Source organism: Chenopodium album, chromosome 21 (genome assembly GCF_948465745.1).
Source record: "Chenopodium album chromosome 21, dcCheAlbu1.1, whole genome shotgun sequence".
In the NCBI taxonomy this organism is placed as follows: Eukaryota; Viridiplantae; Streptophyta; class Magnoliopsida; order Caryophyllales; family Amaranthaceae; genus Chenopodium; species Chenopodium album.
In genome coordinates, this window is record NC_137854.1 from 21,218,520 (window position 1) to 21,242,655 (window position 24,136).

At 38.4% G+C, this 24,136-nt stretch overlaps 1 protein-coding gene across 1 annotated transcript; it reads right to left on the bottom strand.

Moving 5' to 3' along the window:
• Positions 1–15,096: 15,096 nt before the first annotated feature.
• On the bottom strand, positions 15,097–19,909 carry LOC145600548 (uncharacterized). The gene is made up of 4 exons (XM_081656433.1): positions 19,605–19,909; positions 15,969–16,265; positions 15,677–15,793; positions 15,097–15,291 (listed from the first exon to the last, which is right to left on the bottom strand). Exons 2-4 carry the CDS (start codon positions 16,161–16,163, stop codon positions 15,097–15,099), a joined length of 507 nt encoding a protein of 168 aa, XP_081512559.1. The 5' UTR covers positions 16,164–16,265; positions 19,605–19,909.
• Between the last annotated feature and the right edge of the window lie 4,227 nt (positions 19,910–24,136).

Genomic DNA, 24,136 nt, shown 5'->3' on the forward strand with positions numbered 1-24,136 from the left:
CCGTTTTTTTACGACCGTCATTAAAACGTTTTTTTGCGCAGACCACCCCATAGTGGTGAAAACTAACTAGCCTGTGAAGGCTGTTTTGCGCAGACCAGAGTTGACAGGTCGAATGAGCAAATGGGCAATCGAGCTTAGTGGATTTGGCATCACATATGAACCAAGAACAGCCATAAAATCATAAGCACTAGCCGACTTTGTGGCTGACTTCAGCCCCGACCTTGAGCAGCAGGCAGCCTTAGAATCTGAGCAAATTAACCAAATCGTAAACCCAGGTACCTGAACACTTTATGTTGATGGTTCTTCTAACTTTCGAGGTGCAGGTCTTGGCGTAGTGCTGAAGTAGCCACTGGGGGACATGATGGTACAAGCTATTTGCTGTAATTTTAAAGCTACTAACAATGAAGCAGAGTATGAGGCTTTGATTGCAGGTATGAATCTTGCGAAGGACCTAGGTGTCACCAATCTACAAGTGTTCTGCGACTCCCTCCTAATAGCAAGCCAGATGAATGGTGAATTCACAGCCAAAGACTCCAAAATGGTTTTGTACCTAGACTTCGCTAAATCCTTAGCAACTAAGTTCCCAACTTTCACCATAAAGCAAATACCTAGGGATAAAAACACGCAAGCAGATGCCCTAGCCAACTTGGGATCAGCCTTAGGAAAATCCAAATTCTCGTCCATCCCTCTCATCCATTTGCTAGCTCCTGCCGTGGATACAGCCAGCCCACCACCTAAACCTAGCATCCCAGAACCTGTAAAACCAGACCCAGACAACCTGGAAACATCCATTCCTGCCCAAAGCCAAACCATTAAGGTTGAACCAGAGGAGCCCAACTTTATTGCACCTGTTACCAACCCAACCAGTTAGATGCAGCCCATACTTGACTATCTGGAGCGCGACATACAACCTGAAAACAAAGCAGAAGCAAGGGCACTAAGGTTTAAAGCTAGCAGATACACGGTTATACAAGGTGTCCTATTCAAGAAATCCACCAGAGATATCCTGCAACGTTGTATAAAGGAAGATGGCTCTGAGCAGATCCTGAAAGATTTCCACGATGGGGAATGCGGAGCTCATTCAGCTGGACGAACTCTATCCAACAGGATACTAGCATATGGATACTATTGGCCAAGCCTGCGAGAAGACGCTCATAGGTATGTACGCAAATGCGATAGCTGTCAGCGACATTCAGGTATCACTCACAAACCCTCTATGCCTTTACATCCCACTCTAACACCTTGGCCATTCATGAGGTGGGGTATGGATATAGTAGGTAAACTACCTGTTGCACTAGGCCAAAAGGTCTACATGTTAGCTCTAACAGATTATTTTTCTAAGTGGATTGAATTAGATGCATTCCAGCAAGTCAGAGACAAAGAATTTATCAATTTTATCTGGACTAACATAATCTGCAGGTTTGGAGTTCCATCTGAAATAGTGTGCGACAACGGGTCCCAGTTCATAAGCGCCCCAACCAGATATTTCTGCGACAAATGGAATATCACGTTGGTCACCTCGACGCCCAGGTACCCTCAAGCAAACGGGCAAGCTGAATCTAGCAACAAGGTCATCATCGGATCCTTGAAAAAGAAGCTGAAAGATAAGAAGGGTAAGTGGGCAGAAGAGTTACCAAGAATCCTTTGGGCCAACAGAACCACACCTAGAACCGCAACGGGCCAGACACCTTTCTCGTTAGTCTACGAATGTGAAGCCGTGCTACCCATAGAAATCACTACCCCAACAGCTAGATACGGCTTGATGACACCAGAGCGCAACAACGAGGAGCTGTCGCATGACCTAGATACCGTAGAGGAACGAAGAGACCTAGCATACATAAGGATGGCTACCTACCAACATATGGTAGCTAGAAGCTTCAACAAGAATGTTAGAGCAAAGATGTTCAAGGTAGGAGATTGGGTCTTGAGGAAAGTCTTCCAAAATACCCAAGAGCTCAACGCAAGTAAGCTGGGGGCAACCTGGGAAGGCCCATACCAAATCATAGAAGTCATCGGCAAAGGGGCCTACAGGTTAGCTACCATAAACGGTAAGCTGGTACCCAGAAGCTGGAACGCAGCACACCTGAAACTCTATCACTTCTAGAATTTTCATTTGCAAAAAAAAAAAAAAAAAAAAAAAAGCGTTTGTACATATTCTTTTTCTTAGCTCCAAAAACGTTCAGTACTAACTTAAGCATCGGAGGGCCGTTGACGGCAACGCCAACGGTCAGCTCTAACCTGTTGATATGCAGTAAACAAGACAATACGAGCACGTACTCAAAAAGAACCTGGAAAGCAGCAGGAGAGCACAAGAAGCAAGAGTAACTTCATAACTCTTATCTTTATTCATTTAATTCCTACAAATGGTACTGACTTAAGCGTGGAGGGCCGTTGGCTATGCAGGAACAACCTCTAACCCCTGTGATGCAGGAACAACCTCAATGGACAAAGCAACGATGGGCCTAAGCGCCAGACACCGTAGATTCACAAAGCCAAAGGAAATACCAAGCATCGTCACAAGTCAAAGAAATCAAAGCAAAGCTAAGGTACCATAGAATTATCTAAAGAAAAATCAATGTTCAAAAGTTCTTAGCAAAAGATGATCCAAAGTTTAAACCTTCGTTTCCATAAACTAAGTAAAACAAAAGCCCTAGAAAACCAAAGATTATTCTGATAACAAAGCTAAAAGTACTTAGAAAGCTGGGAACGCTAGGAAATAAGCATCAGGCATATGTTCATCTTCAACCCTCTTGGGAGGGGACTCTACATGATGACCTGGAGAAGACTCAGCAGTAGATTTTGTAGCTTCAGGTTCCCCAGGATCAGCCTCCTCAGATACCAAATCCTTGATATAGCCAACAGATAGGTAGTCATCAACCAGCTGACGAAGCCTCTAAGTACCTGTATCACCTTCAAATTTCTTCAGCAAGAAGCCATTAGCCATATAAGCCTTAATCTTCAAAGTGATCTCAGCTTCTTTGTCCTTGAGATCATCCTCAAGGTTAACCACCCTTTTGTACAGATCACTCACTTCCTTATCCTTCTCCTTCAGCTGCATGTCTTTAGCCTTCAAAGCCTCCTCTTTCTTTTTCATCTCTTCTTCAAACTGCTTCTGCTTGCTCTCCAGCAGGGAGTTAGCATCATCCACCTTCTTCTGGGCTGCATCTGCTTTAAGCTGCAGTTCTTTCCTAGCCTTGTCAGATTCGTGCAACTTCCTCTCCAAGCCATCAAAATGGTACTTAGAGTACAGGATGTTTTGGAAGCCCTGCCAACAATCGCAACATACTAAGTCAGCACAAGACCTAGCAGAAAGTAAATAAAATTCAGCCCAAACATAGAGCAGACCTGTAGAATCAGTTGGGCCCCGTCAGCTAGAGCCAAAGAACCTCCCAGGTTAGCCAAACGCTTAGCTGCTGGAAACAAGAGCTTCTGAGCATCAGGCCAGATCCCGTTATTTGAACCCTCTTCAGCTAGGAAGTCAGGAGGAAGGCTGACATCATATGTATCTGGGATGATTACAGCTTCAAAAGGGCCAATAGTGGACCTAGTATGATGAGCCTTAGGAGCCACTCTGTTAGATAGAGTCCTAGAAGGGCTGTCCTCAGCCTGATGGACAGTAGTGTCAATAGAACCTCCAAGTGAGCCACTACCTCTCTTCCTCTTCACACGATTAAGTGACTCTTCACGTGACATAATACCAGCCTTCCCTATTAAAAACAAATAAGCAAGTACCCTTAGCACACCACTCAAAGAGTTACACAACTAAGAAAGCCAAAAAAGAAATGAATCGTACCTGATGTCATAGTAACACTAGTGGTAGTAGCAGAGGGAACAGAGTGAGTATCAGCAACCTTCTCAGGAACAGATTGAGTCCCTAAAGTCCTCTCAGGAACCTGGTACAGTGAGTTCACAATAGATTCTGAACCGTCTGCTGGTTTGATGATGTCCAAATGCAGATCTGAAAAGAAAACACCAATTCAAAACACTTAGTTAATATACCTCACTCCAAAATCCATCACACTTAGGACAAAGAGTTTACCTTTGTGCCAGCCACTCCTAATCCACCTTCCAGATTCCCCTAGAGAATCCTTTAGCACAAAGAAAAACCTCGATTTCCATGACCTGTCTTGGGTTTCATATCCAAGGAAGGGGGGAGGGTTGTATGAGGCTTTCTTGTATATAGTGACCCTGTCAAGGTCTTTCTTTCTCAATTCATAACACCTTACGAAGTCAGCAGCAGTCACCCTAGTCTCCCACTTAGCAGTGGCCTCATTCACAATTGTTATCAAATTCCAAACCGCAGGCATAAGTTGCCAAGGCTCAGGTCGAATGTTTCAAGAATTTGCCTAGCCAAGTGAGAGAAAGGGTAGGTAAAACCATGTCTAAAGGGGTACTCATAGAATACAATGTTAGCAAAACTGTGGCCTATCATCTGGTCTAGGCACAACGAGCACAGCAGATTCAGGGAACCCAGCTGTTGCTTTCAGCTCCGCCAAATCGGCCTCTGTAATTTTGCTAGCTTTGTCCTCATCAGCTTTCCCCATCTTATTTTGGTTCACTCTCAAGTTCCTATTCGTATGTCTATGGCATTTTTTCTTAGCAACATGCTTAATTTTTACCATAATTGAAAACAAATTTCGCAAGAAAAATTGAGAAAACAGCAAAATTGAGGAAAGAGAAACTCAATTACTTACCAGAACAGAGGAAATTGGTGAAGTTTGACTTCCCTGCAATAGGATCCAAGCTTAAATCGTGCTACCTCTTCGTTGATCTGATTCCCCCAATTTTCGCGAAAGAAAACCCTAGATTTTCTGAGATTATGTTTATCGTGAGAAGAAAAGTGGTTGGAAGATTCTTGTTTATCTATTTATAATGCATTAATGAGTCTAACGGCTTGAATTTATCTTTTCAAAGAGTTTTTATCTTTTGCAACGGATTGAAGGTTATCCTTGAGATAATAAATTGAATTTGTATCTTTTTTAGAAAAATGCAAATTCTTTGGAGCTTGCCTCATAGAAGTCACTGGAACATCTAAGAGACAAGCTGGGGGCAAACTGTTACGCTATTTTCACCTGTAAATTCATATGTTCTACAGGTAGTCAGGTTGCAGGTTACAGGTCAAACGAAGCACAGGTTCTCTATAGCTATGAAGCTGATGTCCAATAATCAAGTAAGCTGGAAGCAGCCTTGAAGAATATTCTCCAGAATCTTCGAGTCAAGTCTTTACCCGAGTAAATAAGAGCCACTTTCTACAACCTAGCCGTTGGAGAAGACCAGCTCAAATTAAAGAAGCCTTTGACCAGGAATGATGGAGAAAAAGGAGGAACCACTCCAGCCCTCAACCCCGTGATTCTAGGAGCAGTAAAAGAGTGTCGTTGAAGGGATCTTAGAAGGCTGATGAAGCATATAAAAAACAAGGAACCATCGGAGGAAAGATCATCACAAATAATATAGCTATAGTTACAAAATATTATCAAAGACTTATTGTTCTAGTGATTAAATTGCAATCTACATTGTAACCTGTAAACCTTGATTATCTAGTGGATTGGTGGACTCATAGCCACCCGCAGTTTTTACCCTTATTCTTGGGGTTTTCTGCGTCACCATCTTGTGTGTCTTCTGCCCATTTTCCCTTTTTCGTTCTTGTGGATTCTAATCTAGCCAATTTCGTCCTTGCAATCCAGCTATAGTTATCGCAACCCAGGTCGAACCTGGTGATCAGTTTTTTGACCAAAACAATTTTCATCCTCTGACAATAAATCAAGCCTTTTAATAACAAATAGAATTAAAAAAAATCAACATCTATACAAGTTCACCTTGTTTGATTATACAACATTTCATTTGCTCTAGCATCAATGTTTTCCTTTAATTTCGGCACTTGTAATGGTAAGTTTTGTTGCTAAATTATCGACAACAATAAAATTAATAACTTTTGCTTATTTTCTTTATATGATATCCTATAATTACATCTACTGATAATAGTATGTTTATTTGAGTTTTAAACTTTGGAATCAGCACATCTCAGGCAAGCTGTATTATTCCAAAGTATTTGTGATCGCACATAATCATTTTTCATGACACGATTCATTATAGACATCAACAGAAGTGAAGTATGTTATATTGAAAAAAAATACAATAACACTAATTGTCATAATGTATGTATTAATTCAAACTAAAAACCATATGATTCATACTTGATGTTATTGAAAATTTGAAACAGAGGTTGCTAATTCACAATGAGGAGAGATAAAGATGATACACTTAATGGCTTTGAGAATTGAGAATGAGAATTTTGACACCTTTCTTCTTCGTAGTTGCTGCTCGGGGAGGATTTCACATTGACGATCATCCCTCAAATTTTCAATGGAAAGTTGTTATTTTAGATTAAATTGAATCCCAAATTCGTAATCACAAATAATTTGAAGAGTGGCAAAATTAAGAAACCCTGTATTCTTCTGTTGATTCGCTGGGTTTGCTTGTTTTACCCGAATATCGAGCTGAAATCTAAGGATTTTTGAAGTGGTTGCAAATTAGAGCAGCCCAATTCGGTGATTTTCTGAAATTTGGTTTTGAATTTGAGGTGAGACATAGATTAAGGTGACCCATCTGATGAGCAATTTCCTGGAGAATTCATATACAAGTACAAGCTTATACAGAACAAAGAGACTGATTGTGTGAAGTATCACGTGTGAGCACTCTTCACAAGGTAAGGGAGGATGAAGCATTAAAAACAAAAGTAGACAAAGGCACGCATGGCCGGGTGCGTAGAGGTGTCAATTCGGGTAAACGAGTTGGGTTTGGGTCGGGTAAGAGTGGGCCAAGTCAATTCATATAAATTCCATAACCTATGAGGATCGGGTTTGGGTTGGGTCATGCTTGAGTCGGGTCACGTCGGGTCACACTTCTTATCGGGTTTGGGTCGAGTTTAGGTCGGGTTAATAACATGTCGGGTTACATTCGGGTCAGGTAAACAATAGATCGGGTTAAAACGGGTTAGGGTAATTCTCGGGTTCGAGTCGGGTTTGGTTCAAGTCAATAATATGCGGGTTAGAATCAGGTCGGGTCGTTTTCGGGTTTGAGTTGGGTTCGGTTCAACTTAGTATTTTGCGGATTATAATCAGGTCGGGTCATTCTCGGGTTCAAATCGGGTTCGATTCAAGTCAATAATTTGCGGGTTATAATCAGGTTGGGTCATTTCTAAGTCGGGTCATTTTCGGATTCAAGTCGAGTTATGTCAAGTCAATAATTTGCAGGTTACAATCAAGTCGGGTCATATTCGGGTTCAACTAACTATAAATAGATAATTATCATTTTCATCAAGCTAATTATCTCCTTTGCAGCGCGTTTCTAGTGCGGTTGGCTACACGGTGCGGCAAGGTGCCATATCAGTAATCCCTCAAGTAACCCCACTTAAGTAGCCCCTCTTGTAACCCCCAGACAAAGTAACCCCTGATTGATTTAGTAACCCCTGACCAAGTAACCCTTGACTGACCTAGTAACCCCTAGTAACCCCCGACCTAGTAACCCCTGACCGACCTAGTAAGAGCAACTCCAATGGTTGTATCTAGGAACTTGCTTGCAGTTTTCAAAAGTTTTTAGCTACTAGCTTGACCATTAGAGCTAAAAATACAATTATCTTGGCCAAGCATAAGCTAATTTGCTTGAGCAAAAGTTTCCAAAATTTATGGAGATCAATATATTAATATAATTAAATTTATAAGGCTAATTGAGAATGTCAAACTTATTGATTAGCAAGCTAGTAGCTAACCATTGGGGCACAAAAATACCTACAAACATAATTAGCTTGAATATGTGGCATGTCAAGCTAATTTAACAATTAGCTAACCATTGAAGATGCTTTAACCCATAACCTAGTAATCCCTAATAACCCCAAGTAACCCATAACAGACCTAGTAACCCACTAACCCCTAACCTAACAACCCCTAACCGACCTAGTAACCCCTAACCTAGTAACCCCAAGTAACCTCAAACCGACCTAGTAACCCTTAGTAACCCCTGACCGACCTAGTAACCCCTAACCAACCTAGTAACCATTTACACACACCCAAACCCACCGTAACCACCACCAACACCAACCATTCTTAACCGCTGTCCTCAAAACCTTAAACTCCACCACACCACCACTAACTCCTGTACCACTAACAACCACACTTAGATCCAACCAAACCGAACCCATATATGCTCAAACATAAACCAAATAATCAATGAGAGGGGGAGAATAAGAAATCAATCCAACAAACCAACACATGTCCAACAAGTCACCAACCATTAGAGAAAGAGCTAAGAAATATATAACCAGATATAAGTAGGTGTAAATACCCGCAAATGACCCGATTTTACCTTTCAAAGCCAATTTTCTCTTAAAGTTGCATCTTGGTTTCCATGTGCTAGCAAAAATAGAAGTCAAACTTCCTTGTTTCTTGATCCAAACCAATGCATAAGTGTATATGTAGTCATGTACCTAGAAAAAGGCACACAAGCATTTCCATGAGAGAAAATCTAATCTAAAAAGAAAATGAAAGCAATAAAAACCTCGGGATACTTCCCGAGAAAGGCTTGTTTAACGTTCAAGCGAGACCGCTCTAGTAAATAATATTGAAACGAACGCAAGAGCTTATCAAATGCACTACTACACATTTCATATGATAACAAGTAGGCAAATGAAGGAAGGAGGACGTGTAACAAGATTATTGCACGTAAGTGAGGAGGAAGATGCCAAAAGAAAGAAAAAAAATCGAAAGAAAAATCAAGAAAATAAAAAGAGAAAGAAGAAGAAAAATAAGGCAAACTCTCCTCAAAATATTTTTGGGTGGCACAATCACCCATTTCCTCAATAATGTAAGGATGAAAAGAAAGAGTCTCATTAAAGAAAAGAGGGTTCTCAATAGGCTTTAAGACAAAAGAAGGGAGGAACATAGGTGTAGACACCTAAAAATGTCTCCCCAAAACCAAACCCGATGATGAACATCTTTCACTGCCATTATTGGTTGGGTTGAGTATTTAATCTTTGGAGTGCTTAAATCCATGTTCTATCCAATACATTTCATAAACCAATCTATTTCCTAGCTCATTTTCCTAAACCATAACCTATTTTCCACTTTTCGTATCCACGTCACAAACCGAGCTAAACTGATTTTATGGCTATATAATTTTGATCCAATTATTATTTGATTTGGACTAACATTATTGTTGTTGAATTGCTTCAAATATTAATATTTATTCTACTATATTTATTGATCCCCATATTGCATGTTAATTTAAAGGGAATATGTAATTAAAAATCACGCCTACTAAGATAATTTGGACAACCGGTTTAGGTTCCTTTAATCTTCTTATTTAATCAAGTGGTTACGATATTTTAGAATAATGTGTGCATTAATATTCAACCAATTTAGCATAATAATAGTTTGGAGCGAATTGAATATTTTATTTGTATGCCTTTGAGATCGCAGGAAATACTTTTCACAATAAGAATCGAGTAGAGGCCAATACGAGCGAAGGTGACTCCATAACTCACTTCGTACCATCATCCCCAATCCTCCTTTCGAGGTTCCGAACCATATGGAGTTAGTAATCTCATGGATTATGAATGGGGTGTAACCTTCACGGGTCAATCGTTGTTGCCTATCGTTGTCCCTTTTCGTGGTTGCCTTTAATGATCCGTGAACGGTTTACAAGTTCCTTAAAAACTTGTTGGCGGCTCCCTACTTTCCTTGTCCCTGATCGTATATATCAATTCCTACTTCCTATGAGTGCCAGGCATATTCACACATGCTTAGCGTATAGATAACGGCAAGATAACGGCAAGGTTACCGTATAGAAGCTAAATGTATTTTTAGGTTACAGTGTAGATTTCTCAAAAAGGGGGGGCACATCGTAGAAAACGGAAAGTTGGAGGGTTATAATGTAGAAAAACCCAAAAAAAAAAAATATGAAAATTAAAACTTGCAAAGTCCAATACACAATTGCATATCTTGGGGGCTTCTCTCGGGTCTTGAGCCTTTTACCCCTTTTTTCCTTAAACCATCAGCATAACCACATTACAAACCTTGAAAGACCGCTTTCAGATGTACACACACTTGTGCAAAGTTCGGTTAGAGCTACGTTCGGCCTGAAACCTAATGGATATATAGGCAACCTCACATCGAGGTGCGACCACATTCATATTCATATCCATGCATGATCGAGTCAAAGGATATACAATACTTATCCCTACCCATTTAGAGCTAGACTTGGGGGCTTGAACCCACATCACTTAGCTTACCCAGCCTAACCAGAGTCATCATCTTTGACTCTTCTCACATCTATTTCCATCACCACAGCCTTTGCAGCTAACCTTAGTATCATTTTCACACACTTCACTCACACATACATAGCCATACCATCCTTCCCTTTAAGAACCCTTTATCATGAAAGCTTGTTTCAACACTGTGCATGTTATCATCTTTCATTAGAAGAAACATTGTATACTTGCCTAGCTTCCTAACCTGAGCAATGTTCATTGTTTCAAGCATCGCATAATGCGTTGAGCAACATTTATATGTCAATGATTTTTAATCATACAAAGCATATCGTGTTTAGCTCCTTGACCTAGTTCATTATGCAATAATCACTTCATCTATATACGTGCTTAGTTTCTAGACCTAAGTATTGCTCAAGATCACTTCTTTATACCATATATATGATGCTTAGCTCCATGACCTAAGTTCATTCATCTATCATGTCACATGATGTAATTGTCCTTAGCCTCCTAGCCTAAGAACATGCATCATGCATACATTATTTTCAAGACAAGCAATTTAATCCATACGATTCATTTCGTCTTGCTCAACGACGAAGTTCAAAACTTTTTCCCTTTTTCATAACTTTTCATTTGGGGAAATTTAAAAACTTTTTCAAATTTTATTATTTAGGGAAGTTCGAAAATAAAATTTCTTTTTTCACGTCTTTCTTTTTCGGGAGAAAGTCGGTACCCTCCACTCGTCTCATGACAAAAATGATTGAAAATTTTTGCTCACAATTTAAATCATACTTATACACGCACATCACAAGTCATACACATGTCATGTAATGTCGTGTCAAGTCAAACTTGGTCAAGTCAGTTGACCGAGTCAATCATAGTCTATACGAGTCCATTGGCAAATTTTATTTTGCAGGTCTCAATTACAGCCCACATTCGGGGACAAGCTGACCATCTACAACCCACGTCCGGGGACAAGCGGACCATCTACAACCCACGTCCGGGGACAAGCGGACCATCTACATCCCACATCCTGGGACAAGCGGACCATCTACAGCCCACGTCCGGGGACAAGCGGACCATCTACAGCCCACGTCCAGGGACAAGCGGACCATCTATAGCCCACGTTCGGTGACAAGCGGACTAACTACAGCCCACGTTCGGGGACAAGCGGACCAACTACAGCCCACGTCCGGGGACAAGCGGACCATCTACAGCCCACGCTCGGGGACAATCTAACCACCATCATTTCCCGACTCAAAGTTCTCAATACATAGAGACTTGCAATCTCATCATCCGACAAATCTTTCCTCAAGCATGGAAAGTGTCATCCGGTGGATTTCTTCAAGCATAGGAGGCTACAAAACTCATTTGTCAGCGATACACTGATGTCAGATACGTATTCTATCTCTTTATTCTTTGATCTGTAGAACTAACATTTTTCTGCAGGTATCGGCGTATACAGAGTGATTTAGGATCGCAGAACGTCTTAAATCATTCTCCGTCCCTATCAACTACTTTGGCTATTGTTTTCAAAACAGACGTTTCTACAAACTCAGTAAAAGTGGGGGCTTCTGTAAACATCTAAAAATGTCTCCCCAAACCAAACCCGATGATGAACATCTTTCACCGCCATTATTGGTCGGGTTGAGTATTTAATCTTTGGAGTGCTTAAATCCATGTTCTATCCAATACATTTCATTAACCAATCCATTTCCTAGCTCATTTCCCTAAACCATAACCTATTTTCCACTTTTTGTAACCACGTCACAAACCGAGCTAAACTGATTTTATGGCTATATAACCACGTCACAAACCAAAAACACCGTGTCGCGGGAGTTTGCCCCGTCTGACGGTGGGATTCCCTGTGACACGGTGCCTCTGAAGTGACACGGGGCAATTTTGTGTCTTTTCCGCATAAACCCTTCACGCATTTTTATCCCCAGCACCCTAATTATTTCCCGCGTCACATTGTAGTCCACCGTGTCATGGGATTTTTCCCCATCTGACGGCGGGATTCCCCGTGACACGGTGGCCTTTGCCGTGTCGCGGTGCAATTTTTTAGGGTTTTTATCGTTTTAGGGTTCCGTGTGTTCCCCCAACTCATTTTCCCTATAAATACCCCCTCCTTTCTGCAGTTCGGGGCATCAAATCCTTCTCTCTTCCTCTCTTTTCCACCAAAAATTATTCTCTTCTCTTTATCTTATATTCTAAGCCTCAAACCTATATTCCTAATTACATCATTCTTCCTCTAAGCACTCCAAGGAGTCCATACTTAACTCGAGGTTCCGTCCTTAAACCAAGGCGTGAAAGGTACAAATAACTGAGGGTTTGGACCAAAATAAATCTACATTTATTTAATTTAATTTTCATTTAATTTATATTTTTTATTGAAGTTACTAACAATTTATTCATGATGTAGTAATTTAAAGGAACGCGAGGAATGTGAGTAATTAATTTAATTACTTATTTTATTTTATGTTGCTAATATCATGATTAGGGTTATTTTTATTTGATTTGGACTAACGTTATTATTGTTGAATTGCTTCCAATATTAATGTTTATTCTACTATATTTATTGATCACCATATTGCATGTTTAAAGGGAATACGTAATTGAAAATCACGCCTACTAAGATAATTTGGACAACCGGTTTAGGTTCCTTTAATCTTGTTATTTAATCAAGTGGTCACGATATTTTAGAATAATGTGTGCATTAATATTCAACCAATTTAGCATAATAATAGTTTGGTGCGAATTGAATAATTTGTTTGTATGCCTTTGGGATCGCAGGAAATACTTTTCACAATAAGAATCGAGTAGAGGCCAATAGAGGCGAACGTGACTCCATGACTCACTTCGTACCATCATCCCCGATCCTCCTTTCGCGGTTCCGAACCATATGGAGTTAGTAATCTCATGGATTATGAATGGGGTGTAACCTTCACGGGTCAATCGTTGTTGCCTATCGTTGTCCCTTTTCGTGGTTGCCTTAAATGATCCGTGAACGGTTTACAAGTTCCTTAAAAACTTGTTGGCGGCTCCTTACTTTCCTTGTCCCTAATCATTGTCCCTAATCGTATATATCAATTCCCACTTCCTATGAGTGCTAAGCATATTCACACATGCTTAGCGTAGGCGCACTTCGAACGACGCCTACAATAGGATAGTAGGGGATGTGGTCGAATTTCTGTGAAAAAGGGATATGAGGAAGGGAAGGAGAAACAATGGTCTCACAAAGCTTCACATCACCAATGAGGGCATGAAAATCAATCATAGAATCCTCAAAAGAACACTCATGACTCACATCTCCCTCAAACAAAAACTCTCCAATAGAAACAACGTTACCCATATTGGGAGGGGCCTAATGTGGCCCCAAGTGCTATTCGTGGGGCTTCTCCGGGAAATTATGACTACAAGAGGTCTGGAGGATGTGACTTTGCGTATGACCCGGTCAACCCTAACCCTTTCCCTAAACTAGAGACTAGTGGTAGGTGTGGACTTCCGGGGCCGCCCGTCTTAGATGATAGGTCCCTCTTCTATGCCTTGGATTTGTTGAGGAAAGAGAGTAGGTTAAGGAGCAAGGCGCCCATGGTTGGTGATGATGTTGTGAGTCATGTGATTTCCGATGTTGGTGAGGGGAGTACTCATTCTACCCTTTACCATAGTGCCTAGTGATACCATTTTGGCTACCCTCCATTTTGCTTGTTTTTCACTTGTCTTGTTTTGTATGCCTTGTTTCTAGGTTTAGCTTGGGGGGGGGGGGGGGGGGGGGGGGAAGGGTAGCTCATTCGAGCTTGGGGGACTTTTATAGTGATTGGTTGTGCTTCATGTGTTTCCCCCTGTCTTTAGTGGTTCACTATGGCTATATACAAATTTCTTTCGTGTTGATGTTTTTGATGCTGTTATTCTTCTTCTGTTCGTTGATGTTCTGTTCTGAGGAAGTTTGCTGATGATACTTTGATTCTGCTGTCCTGATGATGATTTTCTAATGATTCTCTGCTGATGATGATTGATGTACGTCTGTCTTACTATTGATTGCTTCTGTTTGATGATGATTTATCGTTCTCTCTGTTCTCAGCCCTTATTTTCTCGATTTCTTTTCTTTTTATGCTTTTCTAGTCCTTTTGTTTTGCTTAGAAGTTACTACAAGAAAAAGGGAAATTAGCGATGGCCAAAGTAGTCGCAAATCCGTCGCAAAAATGGATTTGCGACGGATTTGCAACTACTTTGGTTCGTTGCCAAAGACCTCGTCGCAAATCCATTTTTGCGACTAATTTTTGGACAGTCGCAAATTTAGCGACGGATTTGCAACGCCTTTGCAACTACCATTTAGCGACTAACTTTCAAATTTTAGCAACTAAATTATTGTCCATCGTAAAATATTTGCAACGGATTAGCAACTACTTAGAACAATGTTTTAAGACTACTTTTGCGACGGATTAGCGACTACAAGACCAAACTTTTGCAACTACGAGACTAAACTTTTGCGACTACGAAGACTAGTTTAATTGCGATGGATTTGTGACTATTGAGACTAATGTTTTTTGCGACGGATTAGCAACTACTTATGAAACAAATTTTTGCGACTACAAAACTAATTATTTGTGACAGATTAGCGACTACTGAGACTAATGATTTTGCAACTAACCAATCAGTCTCTAAACCAAATTTGCAGTTGCTAAATATTTGCGACTGACGATCAATATTTGAGACCATAATTTAGCAACAACCAATATCAATCACAAAAAAAAGGTACCCACGCATAAATTCAAATAACCAAAATGTTAATTTTATTCAAATATCCAAAATATCATCAAATTTGTATCAATGTATTAAAAAACAATATTTAACTCATATGATGCTGTAAGTTGAGAAGCGGGATCGCTCTTGTAATACATTTGTGAAGCACTCCCTAAACCGTAGACTTTTCCTTTCTTTTGCCCACCTATAACCTCCAAATAGACTTTGTCGGGGTTTATCTCAATTCCTTTGTTCTTATATTCCTCAAGTTTTTCCATATATTCTCCCTGCATTAAGATATGTATTAGTAACTATGATCTCAAATGTTAAAACTTAAAAAGATTAAAAACATCAAAAAAAAAAAAAGAAGTTAAAATAAAAAATGCAACATTTATAGCAAAATAATTTATGTAAGCAGTTATTAGTAAAAATTTCGGCAGAGTTTCCTTTGTAAATTGAAGAATCCCCTCCTATAGGGTATGGCTTCATAATAAACCTGTCTCAATTCACATTGTGCCATACCATATTAATCATATGATTAATGCCGCAAATCATTCTCATCCTCCAACTCAATTACACAAACAAATAAACAATCTATAATATCTCCAAACATTAACTACCATATATATATTTTTTTTGTAATCTTAGCAAAATTTAGAAGTATACTCATACCATGACTTTTTGAGACTTGTCACCCATCAATTCAACTTCATCATTGCCTACACAAACAGAATGAGTGCTCTCATAAACTTCAGCAGCAGTTGGTAAAATTCCATCCTTTTTCTTTGCCTTGTATTAGAAGAAGTTGTTAGCACTAAAAAAAATACAACAAAAAATAGGGGACATATACTACAGAGCAATTGTAATAAAGACTAGTTATTGTCATTTCTTAGTGGCTAAAAATTTTCTACTTGCTTCAATCTTATATAAAATAATAAGTTTGCTACTAAAATCATACACTTACCATTTTTTTAACCATTTGAGGAGTAGATATGCTACCTTGGCGATGGCCAGGGTCAAACTTCTCTAATGTTTGGCCAGATAACCGATTATCTCTTGCTTGGTTAGAACGTTTCGGAAAATCAGGATGCTTACGCTTATTTATGAATTCAGCTTGAACACTGTCAGTCATGAAACTAACTCCCTTATGGAGAGGCATTTTGTAAACTTGGTTCAATGTGCCCCTAAGTCGGTCCCCAGCTTTTTTGTCAAATTCTCTCCTAACCTTAGCATCGAACTTAGTTCTCCAAGTATATGTACGCTGCACATAATTAACATGTAAAGCTTATAATTTTAACTCAAAATAGCATATTATACATAAATAATTTTATTTCTGATTTATTTAACAAAAAGCAGCCCAACTTCAGACTGTTTTCATAGTATATCGCTAAATCTGAATAGCAACACCCCAACAGGGCAATAGAGTATAAATCAGACACAATTTTGCCAACACTCCAAAAGGGCAACAGAGTAATATGCATTAATTTAACAATTGTCTGCTACCTATATAGTTTAAAAAATTCGTTACTGTTTTTATGAAGCTTTGTGCTTAGTATTTTTTATATATAAATAATTTGTGCTAATGATTATGCAACACTCAACTTAGATCAATGCAAGAATAAAATAGAAAAGCAATAAAGAACTGAACATTGAGGGAAATAGGCAGATGTTTCATTCAATAAAGATCAAATCTTGCAACAATGGTGGCTCGAGGCCACTACTCTCACTGGTACCTTATTGAATATATGCAACACACTCACCACCACCACCCGTTACTCTCACATATTAGAGGAGGCAGAAACAACAGCAGGTTCAGAACAGCAACAACAACAAGCCGTGGCTAAGGTAAGGTCAGGCAGAGGACCGTTGACACAGGGCAGACAAGGTAGCTTTGGTCATTTGTTTGCACTATGCTAAAAGAGGAAGAGGACAAGAGTAGTCTCTTGTGGGATTAGAAGTGCTGCTGCTGTGGGTCGTGGCTGTTGGAGGTGCCCTGCTGCTGGCATATAATTTCCATTTTACTTATCATAGTATAATGAACTGAAACTCTTGTCTGGCAAAGATTTTTAGATTCTCTTCTATATAGTGTAATAAACTGAAATTCTGGGCAAAAATAAGAGGGAGATGAACTTGATTGATTATATGAGAATTACCGAAGATATAATTGATATTGAGCTTTTGAGAGTATCTCTCTCAGGTACAAATTGAAACTAAAATGAAACTTGATAAAATTCTTCATCATTTATGTCTTTCTAATTCCTCTGATTATAGATTATAGATTAACTGATCTTCCTCTTCTTGCTGCTAAAGCTACTTGTAATTGAATTGTAATGCAATTCCTAATTTGTCCATCTCCTATCCAGCTATCCCCAATGCATTACACATAGCAAACATGTTGTAAAACTGCAGAATTCAATATTCTAGAGACGTGTTCTAGGATAAAAAGAAAGCATGAAAAGATATCACAGTGCAGAATGGTTGTCTTATTTATTTTGGCTTATGATTTTGGATTGTTAATATAGTCTACAATAGAACACTTGTTCAAATTCTGGTTTCTCTGATCCTTGTCTGGCCTAAGTGTTTTGATAGGTATACATATGTATTAATTATACTGGCAGGTAACCTGTGGTATATGTGATTGAGTGATTCTCTTCGATATAATAAGTGTCTAGAAGTTAAACCACTTGACAGAGCCACATATAATTTTCTCTTCTTTTAGCATGATACATTGTCTAGCATTAGTAATTAGGTGATGTACTAGGCCAATACGTAAAAAGATTAAAGACAATGTCTCATGTTACCCCCATATATGTAATTTATTCTTATTATATACGTTACTTAGTTATTTAGGCAATTACTTAGAAGACAAAAGAAAGATAAGCAAGAAAAGGTGCAGCAGTTAAGTCATATAGCGTATACACAATGGAAAAAGAAGTGTTCAGTATTCATTTGGTGGGACAACATAAATATAGAGAAACCAAAAAAAGAAACTTAATAGGAACAAAAAAAAATGCAAGGGATCTCAGAGTGACTCAATATTAATTTTTTTAATATAAATCCGTTCAAATGCAACATTTTTGAGCTTCAGATAAAACCATCATCAATCTGCTGTCAGAAGCTGACAACATGGATACCCAAGATTAAGTCTACACCCTCAGGTGCCATTAGTGCAATACTGCCTTGATAGAAGAAAAATGCAGATAATTAAACTGTTTAAATGCAATGGGGAAAAGGAATGCACAAGATGACTGGAAGACAGCAACCAAGGGAAGAGTAAGCCAGTTAGTCACAGAAATTTGCTTCGATGTGCTATCAAGATGCATCAGCAAAAGAGCCGAAGAAGCTGAGTATTGATCAGGAAAAGTCAGGTGAAAGCTGATAACAGTTGGATACTAATGAACAGATTTCACTCATAGCATGCATGATATTTCGTCTAAGTTGACATTGGCAGCATCAAATCCAGAACTCCACCATTAAATACCCCAACTTGAATACACCATAGGTACTCGGAAAATGAAGTTATCATCAAATATTCACTTATCACAATTGGTGTACAAAGTTTGACTTGGTTACAAAAACAACTATATTAGAGCCTAAATCCCCCCTCCCTTCAGAAAAAAAAAAATTAAAAAAAAATATCAGCTTCATGAGCCAAAAATGTCAAAGATGCATCTCCATGAGTCACTCAAGTAGAATCTTCTCCACCTAACTCATCTATAACATCATATAGTTACGATTTTCTTTATTATATAAGTTGAAATATTTTTGAACAGATTAAATAGTTTGTTACATATAAAACAAAAAATTTGATAAAAAAGAATCTGATTATTATCTATACCTTTTTATACCACTTTAATTCAACTGATCCTTGATTTACCTCTACTTAAAAAGAATTCTTTAAACATCTATGCAAACCAATAGTTCCCAGCCACCTAATGAATCCTAAGTCCTAACACTCTGCAAGTAGTTGCGAAGAATTTGGCAGGGAGATTGGTAACTCCGTAACATGAACATATTAAGCTCTGTTTGATACTTTGATAGTGTGTCTGGTGATAATACATGCTTAATTACTCATGTATGCATTTTGTGGAAGTGGAGTGATGTAATTGTGACTCCCATAGCAATGACCTGGAATTGAGTCCTCATACATGTCATCACTCAGAAAACAATCACCCCATTTGAGTTTCCTTGAGACAGATACAAGAGGGCAAGTATAGAAACCAAATTAAAATAAAAAATTGAACAAAAAAAACTCAATGATAACCCTAAAATTCGCAATTCCTAATTCTAGTTACTTACTATGTATTATTTTTAAGAATAACCCCTTATAACCCATAAACATAATCGAGAAATACTAATTCCTAATTCTAGTTACTTAATTCGTATTATTTTCAAGAATAATTCTCGCATCTGTGATATTATCAGATTAAACCGATTTGGAATTCAATCAATAATCAGATTAATATCAATTCGCAATAGAAACCCAATTAAAATCAAAAATTGGACAAAAAACTCAAAGATAACCCTAAAATTCACAATTGACATAATGCAGTAAGAGAAAGATTGAATGGAAGGTAGAAGGGGAAGAACGTGTACTTACCTGGGTGAAGTAGTGGTGGCGCAACGGCAGCAGAGGAAGACGACGGTGATGCTTGATTTCAAGTTATGAACCTTTTTTTTTTTTTTTTTTTGAGGAAGAGAGTTTAGTTCTTGTTTTTTACAGTGATTCGGTGAATAAGAGTATAAGACTGATTGATAATTCTTTTTTTTTTGGCGGCAATATTTTTTTTTTCTTTTTTTTTAGGAATAAGGGGTTTTGTTTTATTTTTTTTTATTATTATACTAAGGGTTTTTTTATTTCTTTTTAATAAATATTAAAAATAATAGTAGCGACTACCGTGTTAGTTGCAAATTATTACAAGAGCGTCGCACATTAGCGACCGCATAGCAACGGTTATAAATTCGGTTGCAAATTTTGTGACTACTCGTCTTTTTCCGTCGCAAAAATATTTTTTGCAACTGATTATTATAGTAGTCGCTAATTAACGACCACATAGCAACTACTGCAAATTCGGTTGCAAAATTTGCGACTACTCGTCTTTTTCAGTCGCTAAAATTATTTTTGCAACTAATTATTATGGTAGTTGCAAAATTCCGTTGCTAATTCACCTTTTTCTTGTAGTGGTATATAGCTTTCTCTTCTATTTTTGATCTCATCCAGTTCTCTTATTCTTGCTTATGCTTTTGGAGCTCTATTCGGTGATAATTTTCTTGACTTTCTTGTTATTGGCTAAGCATGGATTGCCCGCTGAGACCTTTCTAATTTTTCTCTTTTATTTTCTTAGATGCATAGATTAGGATTACTTTAGGGGAAATTGAATGGTTCGAGGATGTATGCTTATAACACCTAGAGTGTTTGGGATCTTTGGTGATGTTGCCATTTGATAACTTATATTATGATTGGGAATAATGTGTTATGTGTGCATTTTTGTTCCTTTTGTTGTTTTCCTATTCTTCCTTTATCTTTGTTTTTCCTCTCTTCTTTGATTTTCTTTCCTTTGTTTTTCTTTTCGTTTCTTTTCTTTCTTTTTCTTTTGTATATAGTTTTTGAGGCTCTTTCTTTTATTCTCTTTTATGAATTGGACTACATATCACTTGACTTTTGCCTTTGCATGAATAACTTCCTAAGTAGTAGTAGTATGCACGGTTTGAGATTATGCACAGTTGATTCAAGAATAACATATGCTAAGGTAGTTGGCTAGTACTAGGAGGATCATGAAGCCGGAATCTACTTCTTTGCGGCATGCTTGGTAGTTGCTTCCTATAGTTGATTTGACACCAATAGTGAATTTTTGCTACATCCGTGTGAGATTCATTATTTTTCAAGCCTTCTACATCTATTCGTATGAGCGGTATGGATCCTTGACTATTGCGGACCTAATCTTGAATCTTGACTCATAATTCTTAAACCCGAGACTGAACCGTTTAGGGAGGATAAAGGCATCTTTTCGGGGTGGTATTTTTCTTTTTCTAGGATAGTATTCATCATTTTTGTTTTTGGGTTTACATTTGCCTACTTGCTAACCGTTTGAGCCTTTTTCCCTTCTTTTCAAGCCACATCTTTAGACTTTGAACCTTTTCTTTCATTTTTGTTCCATTTTTGGTTTTTGTGAAGCAATTGTTCACTTTATTGGAGATTGTGGTGAAAAGTTAGATTATTGGTTCTTATTGTAAGCAAGCTTGTGTTGTGAATATTTTGTGAATAATGGCAAGTGAATAAATGAAAAAAACAAAAGCCGTCCATAGTTAAAAGAGGCTAGGACATATCAAATGCAAAGTTAAAAACGCCGTACATAGTTAAAAAAGGCAAGGACAAGGCATGCTAAAAATAAAAAGTGGAGTATGGAAAATGCAAAAATATTTTGTTGTGAGTGTCTTTCTCCTTCTAAGCATTGAGGACAATGCTTCTTTTAGCTTGGGGGGAAAGCGTTACGCTTTTTGTTTATATTCATGTGGTTGTTGCTTTAAATAAGCTTGGGGTATGGGGTGTTTATATTTTTGTTTAGTTTGGTGACTTCTTGATTGGAAGTCCTTATGACCTAAGTGGTTGAGTCATTCATCGGGGGAGGGAAATGTGAGTTATAGCCTAAGGAGAGGGGATGCATAGTCAAGATGTCGAGTAGCCTATAAATTCTTCTTTTCCGGTTCCTTCGAGAAACCATTGAGATGCTCACTAGAGGTAGATTTAAAGATAGTAGGATCGGAGGACGCGGTAAGATTGAACGGGATGAAAGTGGAGTGTGATACCAAGTTCTCTGTGCTTAGCATATTTTATGTTTAAATCAACCTTGGATATCTTGGAACGTGCATACCTCTACTTGCTTGAGAAAGTTGTTCATTCATTTGAAATATAGTCATGTTGTAAAGTCCAATTCGTAGAGGTTTCCATTTTCTCTTTCCTTTTGTTTTGATTTTACCTTTGTGTTTTGCCTCATGCTTTCTTTTGAAGAGTTATAGGTCAGGCTCTTAGGAAACCTTTATAAGACCTCACTCGTCATCATGAGCGACATTGGGGTTTAAAGGGCTTATAGCTAAAAACAACCGTGATTCCTACGTTAGTGAGTCTTAGTGTATATTCCCATCTTGAGTCTTTCTTTTTCTTTTAGAATAAGTCTTTCATCCTTATTCTTTCTTGCTTTGTTTTGCTCGAGGACGAGCAAAATTTTAGCTAGGGGGAATTTGATGGGTGTCATTTATGGCACCATTTGATCCTCTTTAGGGTGAAATTCATGCTATTATATATCTCTTTAATTTAGCATTCCCTTAGTTTTGCTCTTTATTTCTTTAGTTTGCATTTCTCTTAGTTGACTTTCTATTTTCTTGCATTACTTAGTTTATTATGCTAGTTTTCCCTTTATTTGCTTGTTTTTGGTTCATTTCTCAGGTTGTGGTCATAATCCGAAGATTCCCGAGTTTCCTTTCCTAGTCTTACATCGCTTGAGATGCCTCCTGACTGCCATTTGAAGTCCAAGTTTGAAGGAGTGCAAGATTCAAGAGTTCTAGCCCGTGCATTCAAGCGGTGGGGGCACCATACTTGGTGTTGAACCCACTGTGGGGGCTATTTGAAGACTTCCACCTTCCGTGTTCATCAACATCATCAAGTGGAGCACACGAGGAAGAGTTCATTGAAGGAGAAGGAAGCTGCCCTAGTCCCAGGCGCAGGCGCGCGCGACCATGGCGTGGCCGCGCAGCCTGGTGGCGCGGGCACGCCTCCCAGGGTCTCTGTTCCGTACCCTTTTATGAGCGGCCGCGCATCTTCTTTGGTGATAGTCGCGCCTGTATGGGACTCTTTGGACGATCTGACTACCTTCTCTTTGTTAGTTTTACTATATATAGTTTTTCCTTCTATTTTTATAGATAGAAGTTTTAAGTTTGAGAATTATGTTAGATTTTCAAAGAGAGAGAATCTCTACTTCTTAGTTTTGTAGAGAGAGAAACTTATGGATTGATGATTGTTAGTTGATGAATGTTGCAATTGGATGATTTCAAGTATAATTTCTTTGATCTTGATCAAGTTTGTAAGAATTTCTTTTACCTTAATTCAATCTTTAGTTTTGATTTCAATTGTTTTGTTAATTGTCCAAGTTTATTGATTGTTTGATTGATATAGTTTGATTTCAATTGATGATGATGAAATTGTTGGTTAACTTAGTTTTGATTTTAATTTTCTTGATGGATTGTGAGTACTTTACTTGCTAGGCTGATTGATTATGTGCATGTGTGTGTTTAATTTAGGAGTGATCAACCTAGTTATTCACACTAGATTGCATTGTAGGTTCACATTAATACGAACAATTGATTTGTGGCTTGCATTTGTCGATTGAGTTGGTTTGTGAAGTTCCTAGCTAGAGTCTCTTGTAGTTGACGCTAGTTTGACCTCTAGGAGATTAGCTTATCATTCTCTTTTGATTGTACTATTGATTTTCCCTCGCAACACTCGACTTAGTCAATACCAATCCCAATTAATTGTATTCATTGCAAGTATATGTGGATCCTAAACCATAGTGTTTGATATATTTGATTTCTTCTTGTTCGTTTAGTAGTTTTAGTATTAACAAACCTCTATTTCACCTCTTCGGAATAGCTTAACTCTAGCAATAGGGAACACCTCCCATTCCTAGTGGTTCGACCCTCGACTTACTCCTATACTAGCATAAGGGTCTGTTGAGTGATATAAATTTTGTTTGGCCTAGGGAGGATTAGGCCAACGACTTAGTCTTACCCCTAGTCAGAGTCCATCATAATTGCCATTGAAACTTAGTGACTCTCACATTGACAATGTCCTTAAGTGTTTGGAGGAACATGTCCGGAAAATAAGAGGAGAACTTTTCCTTCCATTCTTCCGGGATGGAATTAGCCATTAGTCGTGAGACTTTCTTACAATGGGAAGGCCCAGCATCATGAGTCTCGTCACTCATGATTCCCTTCGAGTAGAAGCTCATAATGGGAGTATCAAGAATATACTCCATGGAACAATTCCGAAGAGTTTTTCGGAGTTCTTCTTCCCATTCCTTGAAGTTCACCAGATTCATGGAAAATGGTTCTATGAAAAACCATTCATAAAACCAATAA